Raw genomic sequence first — 21,386 nt, 5'->3', positions numbered from 1 at the left:
CTCGTCTCCGCCATGCGAGACCGAGACGTTTGACTTTTCTCAGATGGAGCGCCTCTCCGCTCCTAGAAAGTCTCCCTGTTTTCTTGTCTTTCCCCTGCACGCCCTTCATCCTGACCTCGAACGGGTTGAGCGTTCCTGTGGGGGGGCGAAGGATATCTTATGGGTGACGGAGGGAACCGTATAGGCGACGGTGGCTGCCACCCTTGTCGCGGCCTAGTGGGTCCAGAATTTGCCCGAGATGGTTCAGTCACATTCGGTGCGCTCCCAGGTACCTGAGTCCGAGCCTCTGCAGGGGTTCGGTTATTCTCAGTTCCTGTAGGCACTTCCACAGGCGAGTTAGCCGGGGCCCGAGCCCGAGTGCTCCTCTGGGGCCTAGGTGGAGCGGATGGCTCTACTGGTGCCGGAGGTTGAGTCGGCCTCCTTGTGGCAGCATCTTTTCGTGGACGCCCACGGGGTCTCCGGGGAGGAACATGCACGTCCCTTGGTGGAGGGACTTGGTTTTCGCGCGGAGGCGGGGGCTGAGCCACCTGCGCCTCTGCGGCTATCCTTGTCAACTCCTCATTCCGTTTGTTGGCCTCTGCCAATAGCTGTTTCAACTGCCGGTTTTCAAGTTCCACAATAGGAACATACCGCTCAGGATTGTAGTACATATCCTCATCTCTTGGTGGAGGAGGTGGTCCCCGGGAATCAGAAGACCCACTTCTCTCTTCAACATCCGGGATCTCCATTGGTTGTTTTCCAGGACGTCTTGGGTAACTTTCCTCAGGTGTGTTCTGATTGTTTGTGGCCATAATTTTCTCAGGGATGAATGTTTAAGGCTCTCAATGAAAGCACCAAACTGTTGACGCCGTTTTTCGTCAACAGTGAAAGGAGAGCACGTAAACAATAACTGATAATGGCCAATTAAATTATGACAATACAAACACACGATTTTTACGTGGTTCAGCAGTTAAATCTGCCTAGTCCACGAGTCTCTGATATTAAACTTAAGATTATCTCTTAAAATTCTTCAAGGATGAATTCTTCAGATTTTTCTCTCAAGGTTCAGAATTTCGGTCCATTACAATGGTGCATGACCTCTCTATTTATAGAGAAGGCTGCAGAATACTATCCCACATATTTTGGGTAGTTACTCTTTTTGTGTAAATAAAATAAATGGCTTTAAATGCCTATAATCAGATATAAAAGGAAACGTCCCCTGAAGACCAGGGGGCGTATAACTAACCAAATAATATCTCATGATATTATGGGATTTACAACAATAAATGCAGACTGCGTCTCTTGTGGATAACACTTGTGGATATTCAAAGTCATAATCATGTCTCTCTAAGGCCTTAGTCCCTCAGATTTCTCATCAGCTTTCGAGCTAATGACATCTCCCGAGGTCACATGTCTTTCGAGATCGTATGCGCGTCAGGCCCGGAACCCCCGTCCGAGGTCATTCCTGAAGATAGATGCGTCTCGGAAGCTACCTTTCGAGATCGTAAATATTTCGAGGTCACCACGATCGAGGTCGTCTCAGTTTTGCAAGCTCGATATGTAATCTTGGAGTATACTTCAAACTGTACGAGTTCATTCGCTGCGAATCCAGCGTTCGATGGCACATTTAACATGGCTCGAAAACTGGGTACAACAAATATTATTGTATTTTATATATATATATATCATGTAGCCATGTAAATATATATATATCTATGTCAACATTGTATTTAGATGTCATATATGTAGAGATTATTGATATAAATATTTATATGTATTATAGAACTATAATTCATTCTGTTATATATATAAAAAAAAATAGTGAATCAATTTTTATTAAAATTATAGACAATATTAATAACTTTAAATCTAAACAAACGTGCATTGGACATTGCTTCTATCTGGTATATATAAATGCTTGATAAACCCTTATACGGTAGATGGAAACACCCACATTTGCATGGGAAACAAGAATTGTAATATTGGCATAGTATCAATTGTCAATGATAACATATATTTTGTTGTTGTTTCATTTTTTTTCTATCAATAAGATTTATATTTTTTTATGCTATACAGTAATTTAGAATATATATATATATTTATATATAGAACTGAACCATTTTCTAAATGTCTCTTTTATATATATATATATATATATAAATATATATAAAGTCTTAGTTGGAATATACTATATTAATTTATGAAGTTCATGGAACTTTCAATGGAAATCATTAAACACATTAAAATCCATTTTTCTATTTTGAATAATATTTTTGTCAGATAATTAACCTTATTGGAGATCGTATAAATTATAACTATAATTAATAAATGTAAAGAAAATATGTATTAATAGTTTGCCTCAGATTTATTTGTAAATAAAACTCAGTCCAGAAGTGTTAAAATCATTGAGCATCATTTGACTTTGTAGGTTTTTAGTAGGGGTGTTCATATAAACCGCAAACTGTGGTTTGGAACATTTTTAGAAATGATAATTCAAAGGTTTGAACCACTACACTTAAGTTAATATAAAGTTTACAAAACCATTCAAACCAAACATTTTAATTGTTTATGATATATTTTTAGTAGTATTTAATACATGCACAAATTTCTAAAACTAAAAAAAAAATGTAAAGTCTCAAATTGTTTAGAAAGTAAACATTTTTTTTTCTCACTTCTATAAAATGATTCAAAATACTGAAACTTACAACAACAAAGACAAGTAAAGTTAAAATTATTATTATTTAAATATAATTATTTAGTTAATTATTTTATAATAAAAAATAAATTAATTTTAATAATTTAGTTATATAGTTAAAATCAAACAAAACCGCATCAAACCGTTTATTTATGGTTTGGTTTGGTTTGGTTTTTTAATTTTAATGGTTTGGTTTAGTTTTTCATTTTAAAAAAAAAAACCGCATAAGCGGTTTGGTTTAAAAAAAATTTTGAACCGCACCAAACCAAACCAGACTGTGTACACCAAAGTTTTTAGTCATAATAATTTTTTTCATTACCTCACCTCACCTCACCCCTCTAATTGTCAAAAATGGCTAAAATGCATGGTTTGGGCCCACAAAAACATCATTCTTGGGCCCATGAGATAGGACCATGGGCAGTACTGCTGTACCCGACCCATTGATGGCACCCATTAATTGGGTCTAAGTTGTCTTATTTACCCAAAAGGGACCCAATTGTGTTGCCCAATATTTATGCATGTGTCATGGTATCTTTATCAGTAAATAAATAATCAAATAAAATATTGGTCACAATGTATATCAAGCATAACATGTGCACCACATGTGTCTTGGGACACATCAAAATACTATATACATTAGTACAAAATCTAGTACCTTACATGAATCCAATCTTCCCCCACTTTCATTATCAATTTTACTTTTCTATCTTCTTTCTTTTTTTTTTTTCCTTTTCTTTTCATTTTAAAAATACCCTTTTATCTATTATTGACCTCTCTCTCTCTCTCTCTCTCTCTCTCTCTCTCTAATCATTTTTTTTATCAAAATGTTTTGGTGTATTAGTTTAATTAGGTTTGGGTAAGGAAGATTAGGCCTTGTTTTCACCTTCATCAACCAAAACAAGAAGGAGATGAGATGAGATTGTTTCTTTATGACATGTAAAGGTATAGTGATGAAAGGAAAGAAAAGAAAAGAACCACATGCCTAGTAAACAGACATATATTATTATTATTATTATTATAGTGAGTGAATGAGAAGGTGGCATCTGTAAAAATTATTTGTCTTCATGCGTTGAGATACTGCTTAGTGAGACGATCGAGAGACAGTGATGAGTGTTCAATTCAATATGGCCTTTTTTATAGTTGGATAATTAGGTCGTATACCCTATTAATAGATATGCACATGACATACTTATATACATATATATTTATAAATATAATAAACAGTACACAGGTGTAGCTACCAGCTACACACACTATGTATACTCCCAAGGACATTTTTCACCGTTTCTAGCTTTCTTCCACAAATTTCTTTATTTCCACCATTTCAGAATATATGTTATATCTATGTAACAAGACTAACAACATTATAAAAGCGTCTAATTTACTTTTGAAGATGCCATTTGTTTCTATAAATATATATATATATATTATATCATTTTAGTACTTTTTGTTTGCTTTTTTACTACTTTACATCCTCTAATATATGATATTATAGTACTAAATATTTTATGTTTAAAAAAAACAAAAAACCTCAAATATAAGTTTGATCAAATTTATTTTCAATTTTACTAAAATATCTTTATTTTAATTATATAATATACATAAAATTTTTAGATAATAATGAACTTAATAATAATGATTAATATTATAGAATTGATATGTTATTGAAAAAAAAAATGTATTTGTTTCATTTTTTTTCATATGCATCTGATTTTCAGATATCTACAAAACCATACTTTTTAGGACAGTCTAAACAAAAATACTGTGTTTTTGTAATTTTTGAACAAAAAAAAGATAAAAATACAGTTTAATTGCAGATAATTAATTTTTGTCATAATATAACCAGCTTGGTTATGGACAAAAAAACTCTCAACACATTAATTTATTTATTAGAATCATATGGATCACTTTATAATTACCAAGTAATTTTTTTAGACGAGATATATATAGTATTATAATTAAATACTTTTAAATAAACATCCGGTTCCAGATAACAATAAATAAAAATTATCGTTAAAGATTTGGAATACAAAAAGAGCCGCCATTTAATTAAAGAGATAATATAAAAGTTTTTCACATAAAAAATTATGATCAATTGATTTTAAAATGGAACCTATATAGTCTTGCTTGGTCATGTGAATTCCTTTCAAACAAATGTTAATATTAGTATCAATGATTCCTTGTTTAATTTCTTTCAATAAGTATACTCTGCATCAAGAGTAAATATTATAATAAGGTTATTTTGCATCAAATTTTCTTATCTTGATTAATAATAAGTTTCATCTGCACATATGTATAGTTTCTTATTATATAAAATAATAAAACCGGCATTATCAATCAATAAAAAAAATACAATAAGATTGCTTTATAAACTAAAGAATGATTCTTCCTAGATATACTTGCTAATCAACCAATATTATAAAATTGACTTATTCATTACTAAAGTTAAATGCATTTCACTTTCTTGTTTCTTTTTTTAAGTAGAATAAACATATGCGTATAACAAGCACTCGTAGCTAGATGTTCAATCCTTATCAATATATAAATAACCAACTTTTCCGAGCTATATATATATATACACACACACATGTATAAATGTACTTAAATACATGACTTTTTCAAAAGATATTGATTCGATGATAGCTCCATAACAAAATTAACAAGTGAAGAGAAAAAAAGGGACATGGATCCGATGACCATATGCAGCTGAATTCACTCTCTCATTCCATTAATTTGAAAATACGTACGTACACAAGACACCAAACAAAGAAAATTATATTGTCTAAAAAGTTGAAAAGATTGTAATTGGGTTGGTGTCGGGGCCATATTTCCATTCATGCATGCATGACAATTGACCAAGTTATTAATGTAGTCTTCTTTGTATTTCACCAACAATTTAAAGCTTTTATTTTCTATCAAACATCTTCAATTTCCTACCTAGCTCTCTCTCTAGAAAAACCCACTTCACCTTAAATATAAAAAAAAACAAAATATATATACGTACATAAATAAATATATATATATTGTAGAAAGAAAAAAATGCATATATTTATTATAGGCACGTATATAGGTAGTAACAAGAAAATATCAAAAACTAGTGTTAGAATTTTAAATTCAAATGTCGGAATCATGATTACACATTTTTAGTGTTAATTAAATGTCAATAATTAATTTACCATTGCATTAACTATATGGCCGTGTGTAACCAACGCTAATCCCGGCTAGTAATATATATGATGAAATGACAGCAATGAATTATTCTATTGAAAAGTCATATCAGATCTTTGTGTGTGTGTGCTTTTTTTATTATTATTATTATTATTATTATTATTATTATTATTATTATTATTATTATTATTTTCTTTATTTAATGTGAAATAAACGCTCCAAATTAAGGCACTACTTCTCTTACTTTATTATATGGTGACAAATGTTACTCGTAAAATAAGAAGTTAATGAAAAGTAATTTTATTTGAAGGTGCTATATGGAGTTTCGAAAATCAAATGAAGACACCAATAATAATATAAATAACTATGTTGTGTCCACACTAATTAGTAGACCCATGGAGATTGAAAGAAAATGAATATATATAAATATATATGTATACATGTGCAAAGTCATGACAGAGAGATGATACTTCCTTGAGAAAAACCATATGATACATTATTAATTATGAAAAAATCATTATCGGGTATAATTTAACAAAAATTAGAAAATTTAAATGGATGTACTATTTGCTATTTTGTGGTCCTAGGGCAGGAGTAGCTACTAGCTATTGCTAGCTTGTAGTACGTGACCCACTTAAAATATTTATTAACTTTAAGGATTTTTCTTACTTTAGTAAACACCGACAACCATTCAATTATTGAAGTTTCGACTATCTCATATTAGTATATAGTAGCAAATATTGTACTTATACATATATATATAGCTCAATATGTGTATATATATATATATATCTCGATGGACATGTTGCTTAATTTATATACGATTTACCAAAATTATTACGTACCGTTAACTTATCTTTTTCTTTTTCTTTTTTTTTTTTCTTTTTATCCAGCATAATATATCCTTTGTGGTAACTTCATGCATGTATAGTATAATATATATAGTGGTCCAGATGGGTTGGATGATCAAAACCGATTATTTTATTTTTAATTAAATACTACTTGACATCGATCTTTTAGTATGATTAATTATAATTGCAACTCAAAAATATTTGTATTAGGCTCAACGAATAACATTAAGACATGCAAATTTAACAGGGGTTGTAACGTACGTAACATTTTTCGAAACCTTTTTGAGTTGGATTTGGAGTTATTCATTTTGGAGTTATCTCTTCAAATTCCTTATACTACACGTTGGTTTTAGTTTCCACCCAGCTTCACTTTTGAGACATAGCTATACATAATAATAAACAAAACAAAAAAAGACACTAATAAATACAATAAATAATTAAACATTTTCTTGACTATAATTAATATATTAGTTAATAATTAGTGCGATATATAGGAAAGCTTAAATTAGATATAATTAATTAGTCGGCCACGCTGATTAATATATATACACGCATTATAATTGGAAAATATCATTTTGGTTACTGGTTTTGATGAATGACAAATTGCAGGTGCATGTAAGGTCTGGATATATCCCACGTAGGACCCCATTATGAAAGGTTACCATTTTCAATTTTCTACTCCTTATAACTAACCTAAATGGGTCAATTTTGGTCATTTTCATGCATATATATATATATATATTGAAAGGTATATATATGATGGTTTCTTATAAAGCTATTTTGGCTTTTATTTTATCTTATTCCTTAATAAAGTCTTCACACAATGCTGATCAGACAGCTGAGGTGTTAGCCTAATTAATAGCATGTAATAAGGATAATTAGAATCCATAATGCTCTATTTTTTTATAAGCCATATCATTAATTCTTATCTAATGAAATTATTTATTTTATTATTATATATGTAATATATCGTGTGATTTGTCTTATTAGTTTTCAAGATAGCTAGACAATTTGGCTTTGAATACTTGTTCAATTGTATTATTAGAATATTACATGCTCATAATTATTCAGTATTGCTGTTCAATACAAATCAATATCAATTCTTCCCATTATAAGTAATAAAAGATTTACCTTTGAATTTATAATACTATAAGAATTTTTTTATTATGGGAATAATTTATAATTATAATAGTTTCTTCGTTTGAAATCATCCAAACTTGCCTTTACCGTCTTTAATTAATTAATTAATAATAATAATTTGAGATATATTAATCCAACAATGCAAACCTTTACGTACACATACTTATGTAATACAAACACTTCATGTATAACGCCGGCCCCTCCTACTGCAATAGTAAGTGCATGTATACATCATGAATTTGGACTATATATATACATACATATATATATATATATATGCATAAAGATATAAGAGAGAAAAGGTTAAGAAACTATTGAAGTATAAAAAAAAGAATGATAAATAAATATATAGCTAGGAATCACATAACATACATAATTGATTAATTAATATTAGCTGAACAAACATAAACATCACCCTATAAATGGAATCATCCAAATCCTCCAATCCAAAAAAAAAAATTAGAAAACATGATCTATAAGTACTTGAGCATCTATGATCTCTTCAAGGATTTTAAAATCTAAAGTAGCTAGGTTACAAAAACATGTGATTTGACAAGCAAACATGAGCCTGTTGAAAACTTTTTCTTCTATATAAGGTACAGTTAAAACCATTTATATCAGTGGCATCAATCCAAGTCTTTTAACAGTATACCACTACCCCCAAAAAAATAAAGCACAATCATATAAAAAAAAAACCATGATATTCCTAGCTGCACATAGCCACATACACATGAGGGATTATGAGAAACTTTTTATAAAAAGAGGAATATATATGCCAAAATATCACAGAAAAGGATGCTTCCTCAGCTCTTGACTTGATGAGCTTTGGGAGATAGTAACATATTTAGGAATATATTTCTATGATTTAGATTAAAAAAAAAACAATATACCGTCTATATTAATTCTTTCATAATTAATGGATAAATAGTGGGTCTTAGTTAGAGGTCAGTATATAAATCTTAGACTTTCTTTAATCCTTATCAGAAACATAATTATTACAGTTCTTCATCGTGTAGTATCAAATAAATCAAGTAGTTGATAATTTGAGCCAAGATTATAATTAGCGTTATATAGATTGGAAAGTCATCATGTGAAAATGAAAGTCCTATGGCTAGCAATAGTAGGTCATGAATTTGATTTTCCACGGGCTATATATATGGATGAATGTTGAGTTTGAATTAAGATAACTTATAGGTTGGAAGAGGTGATGTTGTTAATTAAGGTCAAGGAAAATTTGGTCATTTCAAAAAGGAAAAATATCATTGAATAGACTTCTTTGGCTATATAAATGAGACCAACCAACTTAATAAGAGGCTATGAGATAAGCATTTTATAACAAGAGAACTTATATTAATTCTCTTTTGTATTATAAAAAATCCAACTACCTCTCTACTCCATATTCTAAAAATAAAATAAAAAAATAAAACTCATTTCTTGGGATTGCCTTCTAGGATGAGCTAATAATTTAGCCTTTATTAATGAATATAAATCGATGAGGAAGAATCATAATTAAGATGAGCAGGTCAAGAGCACTGACCATGATAATGGGTTTGATAAGAATGCAAAAGAGGTGCCTTAAACAAACAAACAAAAAAGGTGATGGTGAGATGAGTAGAGCCATTGAAATTGAGAGCATTATTTGACAGCCTTGTTTCAAGGAGAAAGAAAAATGACCTAGAAAAGTTTTTGATTTCCACCAAGAAAGTTGGTTTTGTGGGTTGAGAGAAGTATATAGGAAGAATAAAGCAAAGAAAAGGCATTATCCCAATTGGAGGGGAAGAGAAGAAACCTACAAAACTTAATGGCTCAGAAAAGCTTTGCCTCCCCCCAAAAAAATATAATTAATAGAAATCATAAGATGGGATTTCTATGTCATAATGGTATGTGCCTTTAGAACCCCATTTAGCTATATTTCTCCTTTTTCATGAAGGTGCCAGCAAGGGAAAGCCACCTCTTGAACTAATATGACTTTGATCCAAAGACAAATAATGGATGAGGAAAAAAGTTTGGCCGCCCATAATTAAGATTACTCTCATTATTATTATTACTAATGTCATATATTATTGTTATTATAATTATTATTGGGTTTTACTTTTGAGCGAATAAAATATGCCCAATACTTGTTGCAATGTTGAGGAATCTTAAATAATAGAGGTTCACTTTCATGAGCGAGGCATCCAAAACCCACCTCTAAATTGGACTTGGGGAAAAGCTATAATATTCTATGGAGCATGCTTTTTTGAAGAGATTATTGTGGACATGGAAAACCACATATTGCATATTAGTGTTTCTTAAAAGGTTGAAAAATAAGGTATCAAATAGTTCTAATATATTATGTACTCTATTATTTAATATTTATATTTTTTGTGTGTGCAAGGCCGGTTTTGAAGTCTAGCTGTTGACCCACTTTCTTAGCCCAAAAGGACTGCCCTATGTAGATTTCTTTTTCCCATATATTTTCTCCTTTTTCTCAGTTTTTTGGGTGGAATTTTCCTATTCCAACCTAAAACTTTCACAATGGAACGGCTTATGTTAGACCCTTCAAAGTCAAAATTAAAGTAGCCATTTTGAGCATTGACCAATGAAAGGGATCCGGTGCCACCAGATCCGATCTAATAATAGTTTTTTTTAGAGTAATTATATATATTCCCAAAATATGTAACCAACATTACACACATTAACGTGTCATTATTTTTAAAACAATAATTAAAATTTTAATAAATGTGATTAGCTAGTCACATTACTGTGTGTAATATTTGAGAGCACAAATCATTATTCTAGATTTTAAGACTAGTTGAAATTGTAATATTTGCATATCTTTATACGTCTGAAAGCAACATGATCGACATCACTACATTATTAATACGTTCCATATTCTGTTGACTTTTCATTTAGCAATTATTAAGTTTTAAAATCTAGCAGTTCTAGTACATCTTATTCTTAGCATAATAATGTTTCATTTCTATGCAAATAAAGACTTGAGAGATCGAAAGTTCAATCTAACATTGAGACCAATATGAAATAAAATACAAGCCCATTGTTATGATGAATATGTACGCAATTCACCGAAGAACAATTTACTCAGAACAAGTATGCTACTCCAGCTTTGCAGTTCATGGTGGTCATATATCGCATTTAAAGGAATAAATGAGAAAATCAGTGTATCTAAGTAACATTCAAACAGGAAATACAAATTGGAGGTAATCAACTACTTATAAACACATTAATTTATGGAACTAAAACATATGCATTCTAAAATGAAATTACATGAGAATGGTGTGCCTTTTCTTTCTTTCTTTCTTCTTTTTCCTAACCCTATAATCCTCCCCAATTGACTAATCTACAATCCAAATCTTGTTCCAAGTCTTATCTCTAACCTCTAATTATAGACTTTCTATCTGATCAAGGGAAGAGAAGTGTGCATCCACATGTCTTATAGTCTCTTGATCTATTTCAGTTGTAGTAATCAATGATGGCAATGAAAAGTTTACTTCTCTATTTGATTCCAAAACATTTTTGGCAGTCTCTTCAGTCAATAACTTTGTATCCCCAGACTCTAATTGACTCTCTTTATTATGATGATTAAAAAGCTGAGATTTTACCTCCAAGCAAGATTTTAAATCCTCCTCATTTCGGGCTTTGTTTAGCTTATCAACAAGATCATTTAAAGTTGAAGCCCTTTCAGCCCACAACTCTTCTTCACTTTTGGGCCCTTTGTCCAACTCCTTTGGATCAACTGGTCCATTATCACAGTCATCCAACTCACTCTTCTGAAGCTTTTTTAATCCTCGATCAACAATCTGATGTATTCTCTTTCTGAAGTTACTAGTTCTCAAAGGGTTAGATCTCATCTTCAACTTCAATCCTGAGAATGCAGCATCATTGTCATTTTCCATGGAAGCAAGGTTATGGTTTGGTATAGATGACTCGTCCTCATTTGATCTGTCAGGACTACTTTTCACTGAAAATAGTTCCTCCAATAAGTTGACATTTTGCATGTATCGATCAAAAGATTCATTTTCCACTTCAATACTTCTTTCCTTGTATTCTTTTAACTTGGAAAATCTCCATTCATTTATCGTTGCAGCATCCTGAAATTATTCTCTAAGATTAGAATTTTGATATTACCAGTTCACTTCTATTGATTTATTATAAAAAGCACCTTTCTAGTCAATGGCTTCCTTGAACGCAGCGGAATTTGCACATTATTGAATTGAGAAAAAGTGCTTGAAAGATGCCGAAATGATGCCACTCTATGTGAATTCCTGAAACAGTGCCAAAGAGAAGAAAACCCTAATCAAAACAATGGCAAATTTGAATATCAAACCCAAAAATCAAACAGGCAATATGTTAGCAACTATGATATTGGCCAATTTAAGGAAACATTAAAACTAAATACAATATGCTGCTGCAAAACAATTTAAGGCTTTTGAGAAGTCAGAATCAATAACAAAGCATTTCTTTGGTAGGAGAAACTTCGGATTCTTTATTCTACAATAATTGAAGAGAAAACAACAATCATCAAGATCAATATTAAATAAAGGGCAAGGCCAATGTTCAGAACTCACCCTGATGACGATGCATCAGTAGACTGCTGGTCAAATAAAGGAGAGCTTGAAGTTGGTGCCTTATCAGGAAAAATTGCATTTGCTTTCAAAACTGCAGTCATAATGCAGATTAAGTAAAAGAAAAAAAATAACAAGTTGAGATCTTTAAAAAATGACAATAATTCAACCAAAAAAAATTTCAGATTCCTAAACAACTCTCAAATATGAATGATGATGAAAATAATGGCTATCCAATTTGAGATATTCTTCAATTAAGCTTTCATCAGGCACTATTTCAAGATTTTTGCAATTTCTTGCCTGTGTAATTAATTGCAAAATATCCTGTAAGTTAATTGCTTAGGTGTTAAGATAAGATTTTTGCAATTCAGTTTATATTAATTAAATTACTGCTTATCTAATTACCTATTATCTAAACACCTAACCAAATCTCCTGTAATTAATCAAGTAAAGTCTTTCCACAATTAAGCAACAGACAGCTAAATTCCAATGTTTTTGTAAAAGATTTTCAATTAAAAGTACACTGCACAACGTATTCCGACCAACTCAGGAAAGCAACTCAAAATACATTACCAATACGAGTCAGAAATAAATGTTATCATATTATGAAGACTACCATTTCTTCATTGGTGTAAACCTTACCCTGTGACACCGTCAACAAAAAAATACATCCAGAGAACTCCAATTACATGAATGTAGAAACCATTATATAATTCTCAGCAAATTCAAACACCACAATAAAATTTGCAATTAGATCAAACAAATTTACATTTAGCATACCATGAATATGACATGGATTTTGAGCTTTCGCACAGCAACTCTTGCATGATTCATATGGACACCTGCACAGTTAATTTACCTGATTAAAATCCACATAGGAAGTTAACTCTATTAAAATATAGCAGTAGCATCCTTTAGACGGTAAAAGCAACTGATAGATAATATGGTGTAATGTTTCCTCAAGTACATACTAACACCAAATCCTACATATTCGACAATCGGAACAGAAAAAATAACAACTGAACAGAGTTCGATGTATTGATCTATCTCAATAAGTGTAAAGCTTTTGAATTGACTCTATCCGATAAAATAAGCAACTCAGTTCAAACTGTCAAAATGTTATTCAAGGTCTAGAAAAACTGAAAGTATGACACTTGCATATATGCACTAAGGTTGCAATTTGCAAGTTTGCCACTGCTGAGAACGTTACACCTGATGACTGATCATCAACAACAACAATCCACCTATGCTTGACATGTCACCAATGATTGTTGGTATCCATCATCCTTAATCTTTTCATAAGCAGTGAGTACTTTAGTTATTCCCTTTCTTTTTCTTCTACGAAAAAAATAACTTGTCCTATCTGAATCAGACTCCCTCACTATACTTGAAACTTTGATTATTGGAGGCTGGATACAAGAGTTGATATCATAAAAACCTGCTTTAGTGTGTTTGAGGTATACAATCAGAGAATGTAAGCCTAATTCTGATATGACAATAGCTACCTCACCAAACAACATATCCACCTATTGATTGCAGATGATATTTAACCCCGATATAGATATTTCATTGTCTCGTACCAAATTTCCAACTTTTTTCCTCCAGTAATCTAGTTACGAGTCATCCGACACTCATACTTCGAATTGAAAATTTCCTACTTCTTAAGACTCATTCTCAGGAGCGTGTACAACATCTGCCTATAACCACCAACCATTTGGCAGCAATCATGTAAATTGTGATTCACAAAAGGTTTTGAACCACATCAAGCTACTCCTAGGGCTAAACAAAGTTGCAATAAAGCTTCGTTCGGAACTTCCCTTCTAGACAAATTAGGTCGTGGATCTTTCCGGTATATTCTTGCAAATATGCAAGCAATCTGATCTACTTTCCAAATCAATCTGTTCGTTTCTAAAGCAAGTTAGCACATTGTAAGCAAGCATACGCAAGTCCCTTTATGCCCTTTTGTTCTGGTGGCTACAGATTCCAAGAATTATGTAAATATCTCCTAAATCCAAAGCCAACAACGGAGATGCCTAAAAACAAGTTTCCTCTAATTTCTAAGCACAATTTCTAGAAAATCTGCATGTCCATCTTCGTGAACCAGCACTATCAGCTAAGATGTAGCCCTACACACTATTTTCACCCCCACTGTCTTGGTATAGACAACATCAATTTCCCGGTCTAGAAAAAACAGCTACATAACAATAGACCGAAACTCTAGGGTTCCAGAACCTACTGCAGTAAAATACCGTAATAAAAGAAACCGAAGAAGAAATCGTTTACCTGGAGCGAGCGACATTGCCGCACTGCTTACACTTAGGCTTATTAAGCCCGCGAAGAGTCTTAGGCGGCGTGTCCGTACGATGGAGGGGGTTAACAGCCGGGATGACGGAGGGAACGGAGGTTGTGGCAGTAGAAGCGGCGGCGGTGGTGGAAGAGGGGGCAAGGGAGAGTGCAGCGGCGGTGGAAGTGATGGTGGCGGTAGCGGTGTCGGAGGAGTTGTTGCTTAGGGCTGGAGAGGCGGCCATGGATAGGGAGAGAGAGGATTCAAATTGGGGACCCAAAACGGCGCCAAAAAGAAGGATTAATAAGCATTGTTATTTTGTGTTGTAAAATTTTGATTTGGCGCTTAACAAATTTTATTTTTGAGTTCGGCCACCGGAGCCGTTACGGAGCGAGTGAGTAATTGGTAGCTACGATCGGCAATCGTGGCTTTTTATTTTTATTTTTATTTTTCAATTGAGAGGGTTTGGGTAGAAATTTAATGGGCCGGGTCAAAAGTATTATTACGAGCTATTAGCCCAAACTATCAAATCTTTACCATTATATACATTTAACATAGAATAATTACAAAAATTACATACGTAATTTCATTTATAAAAATATCTTGCCAAATTATAAAAAAACATCTGATTTCAAAAATAATATATGTGAAGTGAAAACATTTCTGAAATCTGAATTTCCCATTTTTTTTAGTTTTTAAAGTAACATTTTAGTTTAATTTGTTACTTTTTCACAAAAATATCTATTTTTAAAGTATATTATTTTATATACATTTTGGTTACTTCTAAAACTTATTTGTTGAAATTTTTTTATTTTAAAATACTGGTTAGTTTTTTCAGGTTATATTATAGTATCTTATTATTTAAGATATTTTTACGTTACCTTCAAACGTGATTTAGGAACTAATGAGTTACAATAAAGTATAACAAACTACTATATAGTTTATCATCACAAGTTATTTTTAGTATATTATACAATAACTTTTTTTAATAAAATATTTTAATTCACTTTTTAGTCACTAATACAATTTACATGGAAATAGTAATGTTTCTTTTATTAATCAAACAAAAAAGAAACTTATAAGTTAATTTCGTATTATAATAAAAAATACACATTTAGTATTTTATTATGAAAATTTGTTTAACCAAATTAGAAAGCAATTACATAGTTATTTTTTAAATACAACAAAATAGAAAAGAAGCTTTTTGGTTAACCAAATATAAAATAAACTAAAATGTTACTTTTAATTTCGGTCATCTTCTCCAACAACGGTGAAAAAACTTATCTCTTAATTAATTTTGTCTATTAAACAACCTAAAGGCAAACATCAAATATTTAATTTAATAAAAGCATTAAACATAGTAGAGATAGGCTAGTCTAAGCAATAAATCCATAAACATGCGATCTATTTAACCTAGGTCATATTTTATCATCATAATTAAAACCAACTTTGACATTATTCTCAATTACAATTTATCACTCAAAACCTAGAATTCTAAAGATGATAGTAGATTAAATAAAAACTCTATTTAGGAGCTCTACTAAATAAGATCTAAACAATAATAATAAAATTAAGCATAAATGAATATAATCAACTTGACATATGGGGATAAAATAACAATGAAAATTATTAATAGCAAGAAACCATATTTAGGGTTTTGAAATCACCCTTAACCTAAGAAAAACTTAGCTAGACATATTTAAACAATAAACACAAGAATTCATAGAGAAAATAAAGAAAGAGATGAAGAAGAATATAATTGAAGAACAAAAATTCTCTAATTTTCTCTAAAATTCACTCCAAAAATAATGTAAAGTAATTTTTTCTAATGAAAAGTGTGTTTTCAAATAGACACAGACATCTATTTATAATAGTCTCACACCAACTAAAATTAATCCGAATAAAATTTAAAAACTAAAACTTAAACTAATAGATATTAATTTTCTTTTAATATTATTGTGATATCTCCAATTTACAAATTTGAAGTAAAAATATATGTCAGTTGGTTGCAACAGTGGAGTTTGAATATGTTATTTTAGTATTTCTCAAGAAATTGATTTTTCCCAAGCAGATAATCGTATTTTGCCTATATCTCCCTCGATATAACTCTGAATTGGACGATTCAACATGTTTTGGAAAGCTAGAAAAATATCTACAACTTCTATTTCTTAAATGTTTTCCAAAATCTGGATAGAACAGTGTCAAAATCACTCATGAAGTTTTAGCTCCAACTCTTGTTCAGACTCAGGTTCAGATTCTTTTATTTTATCTTTTTTTATAAAAATATCACACTAACCTACAAGACCAAATAAATCAAATCAAAATTAAATATATACAAATAAAAAATATATTAAATTAAAGTCATATATATTAATTCAAACTCAATTTACTTTTATATTAATAAATGTGCATTTTTTTCTTAAAATTCTTTTTAACCAAAAAATCACAAAATACCAAAAAGAAAATTAAAATCATTAAAATAACTAAAAACTAACAATTTCTAAGCCTAAAGAAATTAAAAAAATATATAAATAAAATTGCACTTATCAAATTCCCTCACACATAGATTTTCCCATTCCCTTAACAAAAACAAGAACTAAAACTAAACACAAAAACAATAAAACTATAAAGTCATGGTCTTGTCAAAAATAATATATGTCTCAAAAATTGCACAAATATATAATTCTAAGGAAAATCTAAATTTACACTCTTTAGAATTTCAACTTAAGTGTGATTACCTCTTAAACTCAATTCTTGTATGTGTGCACAATTAAATTCACTGTATCACTAACACCCAAATTAATTTATAAATGCCAAAATTAATTTAAAAATTGTCTCTTATATATAGTTTTATCATTAAGAACTTCCACTCCGTAGGCTTATTATCAAATTATTCCCCACTATTATAAGTACACATAATCAAATGATCAATAAGACTTCATAAGCTTGTAATGTATGGTTAAGATTAAAGGTAGACGAGAAAGACAATTTAGGCTCGTATCACACCATAGCATACAATAATCTTATACTTAGACGCTTACAAATATTCTCCAACAATTTCCAAAATAATTCCCCCTTTTTTTTTTCTTCAAACATAAATCTCACTATTTCCCCCACTTGAATTGTTGCAAGTATTTGTTCTTTCTTTTTGTCATTGTTTAACTTGCAATTTTTTTTAGAGAAATAGGAACTATATACATTTAAAGAACAACGCCAATACAAAACATTATTCTCAATACTTTCCCTATTTACAACTCCTTCACAATAAACAAATAATTAAGCATTATATACATATGGTGTGACGAGTTTAAAGATAAGGAAATTTTTCTTTTTCTTTTCATAAGGGTAAAATAAGAAAAACAAAAAGTTATCAATAAAGCTCAAAATTAGTAACTAGGGAATAAATAAATAAATAAGGTAGGCTTGAAAGGCTCAAAATTGCCTAAGTCATATCCATAATCATGTGTAACTTATAAATTTCGCATCAAATGGTCATCTAATAAGTTCTAGAGTGATGGAGACTAAACAAAAATATTATCTTAGCATGCATAAATATCTCTAAGTACTAGTAACTAAGTAAATTCAATTATGTATAAATTTAAAAATCAAGAATTAAATCTAAGCAGTAATCAAAACAAAAGTCAAGTACAGAATCTATTATTTTCAACTTAACCATGATTTACTAGTTAAACTAATGAAAACTAAAAAAAAATACAATAATAGAAATACGACAATTATCCCCCCGCCCCCCCCCCCCCCCCCCCCCCTTACACTTAATATAAGCATTATCCTCAATGCATAAATAAATATAAATCAATGCACAAATAAAAAAGATAAGGGTAAGAAAAACCCCTGCAAGATTGCTTTGTTTAACGTCGTTAGCTCAACTGATCGCTACTCTTAGGATCTTTATGTTGGATATTTCAATGAAGTCTCCTGCCCTTTGATCTCACCAATGGAATCAAACACATTGAATTTGATAAATTGACCATCAAACTCCATTGTTAGCATCCCTGTTCTCACATCCATTTTTGTATTTGTTGTCATAAAAAATGGCCTCCCAAATAAAACCAGTGTCAGATTGGGTATTGATGCATCCCTCATTTCAAGTATATATAAAATTGTTGGAAAGATGAGTCCATCAATCTTTACCAAAACATCTTCAACTACCCCTAAAGGATAAGCATTAGTGTGATCTACCGGCTGAATAATAACTCATGTCTCCTTTAGTGACCCAAGATTAAGGAAGCGTATGTTGAATATGACATGACATTAATCGATGCTCCCAAATCTATCATACACCACTCAATCTTTATATTCCTAATCATATAAGGAATTGTAAAAGTCCCAAGGTCCTTGCATTTTGGTGGCAGCTTCTTTTGGAGAACAGTAGAAACGTTCTCCCCAACACTTATCTTTTCATCACCCTTCAGTTTCTTCTTATTCGTACAAAACTCCTTCAAAAACTTAGCATAATGAGGCACTTGTTTAATAGCATCAAGTAATGGAATGTTGACCTCAACTTTGCGAAAAGTCTCCAAAATTTTCTTGTCAGCTTCCTCTTTCTTAAACTTTTTCAATCTTCTTGGAAAAGGCGGACGTGGGACATAGGTTGGCATAGTTAGTTTAGAAAGTTTTTTCTGCGTTGATGACTCATCATGGATGGATTTGTCTACTACTTGCTTTTGCATTGGAGCTGGCGATGAATGATGTGTGGGTAGCTCATATTGTGCACCACCTACCAATGTTATTGCACTTACACTTTCTATTGAAAGAGATCATTCTCTTAGTGGGCCTATGCAATGACACAATTCTCTATACCCCCTGATCCCTTTCTTTGTCTTTCATCCCCCCTGAACAGAATAAGTAAGGCCCCGTTCTTTCTAATTCAAAAAAGAAAATAGGGGCGAAGGCCTATGCTTAAGTAAGAAAGCACGTTAAGGTTAAGAAGTAACTTATTCTCTCTATAAACAAAGGGAGGCTAAGATTACGAAGTAAGGTCAACAGGTTTACTCCGTTCCTGATATAAGAAAGAAAGTAGAGCTAGGCTTCTGTGAGGGAATGAGATGAGGATCGAGGCAGTTTCCCCAGGGTAGGTGCTTTCTTCGCAAGTGCGTCTGTTGATGGCGTTGTGTCCTATCTGCTCAAGGAAAGCTGTCCAACTCAATGTGTAACGCATCTGTGGCATTTGCTACATAATCTGCATTTGTTGTCAGAATTGCTATTGCGGGCGAAAGGAGTTGAATTCTGCTTAGTATTCTAAGAAAATGAGAAATTCCTCTTCACCGATCTCCTATCCCTACAAATCAAACATCTTCGGGCATTTGGTTTCAAAGAGAGATTGATTAGTCGCCTTCTATTCATTCTTACCCCTAACTACCGAACCCCATTGGTTAAGTTGGGGCAGGAATAGCTATCAGGCTACGATCACAAGCCGGGCTGACCCTCCTTTCTAGTCCATTTGGAGAGAGAAAATTCCCATCCGTTCAAGAAATCGAAGAGAAATGGAAAGCTTAAATCCAAAAAAGTAAGGAGGCATGATCCACTAAAAAAATGGGTAAGCCCAGTGTCCTCTGTGGCTGGGAAGGTAATCGTTCAGAATTTTGAGCTTCAAGCTTGCTAAGAGATGTAGCGATCTGTCCCATTGTGTTTTCCAAATTCTTGATAGACACTTGAGTACTCTGTAGAATAAGTTGGGTTTGCTGTTGGAATTGTACATTGTTCTACTGCATTTGAATATTTAAGGCCACCAAAGTTTTAGCATGTTCGAAATTGATGGTTCCTGTTCTTGTGGGACTCCAGTAGGAGGTTGTTGAGGACGAGGTACATATGATTTTTAAGGCTTTTGCTAATAATTAAATCCTGGTGGTCTGGTAGGTGTTGCTTGTTGTTGGTTCCCATATCTTAAATTAGGATGATCCCTCCATCCCTCATTATATGTATTTGAATAGGGATCATATTGTTGTCTTGGCTACCCTGGAAACCATCCAATGGCATTTACTTCCTCAAATTGTTTCTTTTTGAAGAGTGGAACAAGCATAAGTAGGATGCCCCACCACCTGACATAGTCCACAAGGTCTCACTTGATGACCTAAGGCCATTTGTTGCACCATATTAGTCAATTGAGCAAGTTGTTGCTCTACTTTAGAGTTCATCTCATTAACTCCTTTAACTGGTACCTCATGATGAACACCAAACTGTTGGGAATTAGAAGCCATATTAGAAATAAAACTCCTAAATGCAACATGAGTCTTGTCCACCAGAGCCCCCGCGCGCCCCCAACTTGCTGCATCAATCATACTCCTGTCCAATGGGAAAAGTCCTTCATAAAAATATTGGATTAGGAGTTGTTCACTTATTTGGTGGTGGGGGCAGCTCACACATAACCTAAAAAATTAACATTCTAAAACAAATAAAATCAGCAAGCCTAAAAATCACTTAATATTCCAAAAATGCTCATAATTCCATTTTAAACAAATTTAACAATTTATCCTAACATGCTTCTATACTTTGTACATCTTAATATTACAATTAGCATGCAAAACTAATAACAGTGAAATTGTTATATATAAGTCCTCATTCTCAAGATAACAATAAAAGCTTTTTTACTAGATCTTGCACAAAATCATATATCAATATTAAGCCAAAACCCAAATCCAATTTCTTAAAATCATATGAACCCCAAACAAAATACAACATCAAAT

At 31.7% G+C, this 21,386-nt stretch overlaps 2 protein-coding genes across 2 annotated transcripts; both read right to left on the bottom strand.

Annotated features, from left to right (window-relative positions):
* Nucleotides 1–10,817: 10,817 nt before the first annotated feature.
* Nucleotides 10,818–15,144, bottom strand: LOC133778007 (uncharacterized). The gene is made up of 5 exons (XM_062217807.1): nucleotides 14,682–15,144; nucleotides 13,179–13,240; nucleotides 12,402–12,492; nucleotides 11,996–12,098; nucleotides 10,818–11,924 (listed from the first exon to the last, which is right to left on the bottom strand). Exons 1-5 carry the CDS (start codon nucleotides 14,924–14,926, stop codon nucleotides 11,217–11,219), a joined length of 1,209 nt encoding a protein of 402 aa, XP_062073791.1. The 5' UTR covers nucleotides 14,927–15,144; the 3' UTR covers nucleotides 10,818–11,216.
* A 3,447-nt stretch (nucleotides 15,145–18,591) lies between these two features.
* Nucleotides 18,592–20,900, bottom strand: LOC133779827 (uncharacterized). Its single transcript, XM_062219730.1, has 3 exons — nucleotides 20,717–20,900; nucleotides 18,983–19,420; nucleotides 18,592–18,695 (listed from the first exon to the last, which is right to left on the bottom strand). Exons 1-3 carry the CDS (start codon nucleotides 20,898–20,900, stop codon nucleotides 18,592–18,594), a joined length of 726 nt encoding a protein of 241 aa, XP_062075714.1.
* Between the last annotated feature and the right edge of the window lie 486 nt (nucleotides 20,901–21,386).

This window comes from Humulus lupulus, chromosome 5 (assembly GCF_963169125.1).
Source record: "Humulus lupulus chromosome 5, drHumLupu1.1, whole genome shotgun sequence".
Classification (NCBI taxonomy): domain Eukaryota; kingdom Viridiplantae; phylum Streptophyta; class Magnoliopsida; order Rosales; family Cannabaceae; genus Humulus; species Humulus lupulus.
This window is presented reverse-complemented; position numbering and strand designations above follow the sequence as displayed.

Bases quoted from the DNA above. Each gene is read 5' to 3' on its own strand.
- LOC133778007 (XM_062217807.1), bottom strand. From the start codon at position 14,926: ATGGCCGCCTCTCCAGCCCTAAGCAACAACTCCTCCGACACCGCTACC. The intron at 13,241-14,681 runs GTAAACGATTTC...TTAACTGTGCAG, and splicing joins GGCAATGTCGCTCGCTCCAG to GTGTCCATATGAATCATGCA. The intron at 11,925-11,995 runs GTGCTTTTTATA...GAATAATTTCAG, and splicing joins GGAAGCCATTGACTAGAAAG to GATGCTGCAACGATAAATGA.
- LOC133779827 (XM_062219730.1), bottom strand. From the start codon at position 20,900: ATGGCTTCTAATTCCCAACAGTTTGGTGTTCATCATGAGGTACCAGTT. The intron at 19,421-20,716 runs GTTCCACTCTTC...TAACATTGGTAG, and splicing joins GGGGCATCCTACTTATGCTT to GTGGTGCACAATATGAGCTA. The intron at 18,696-18,982 runs GTATGATAGATT...ATGTGAGAACAG, and splicing joins GAATATAAAGATTGAGTGGT to GGATGCTAACAATGGAGTTT.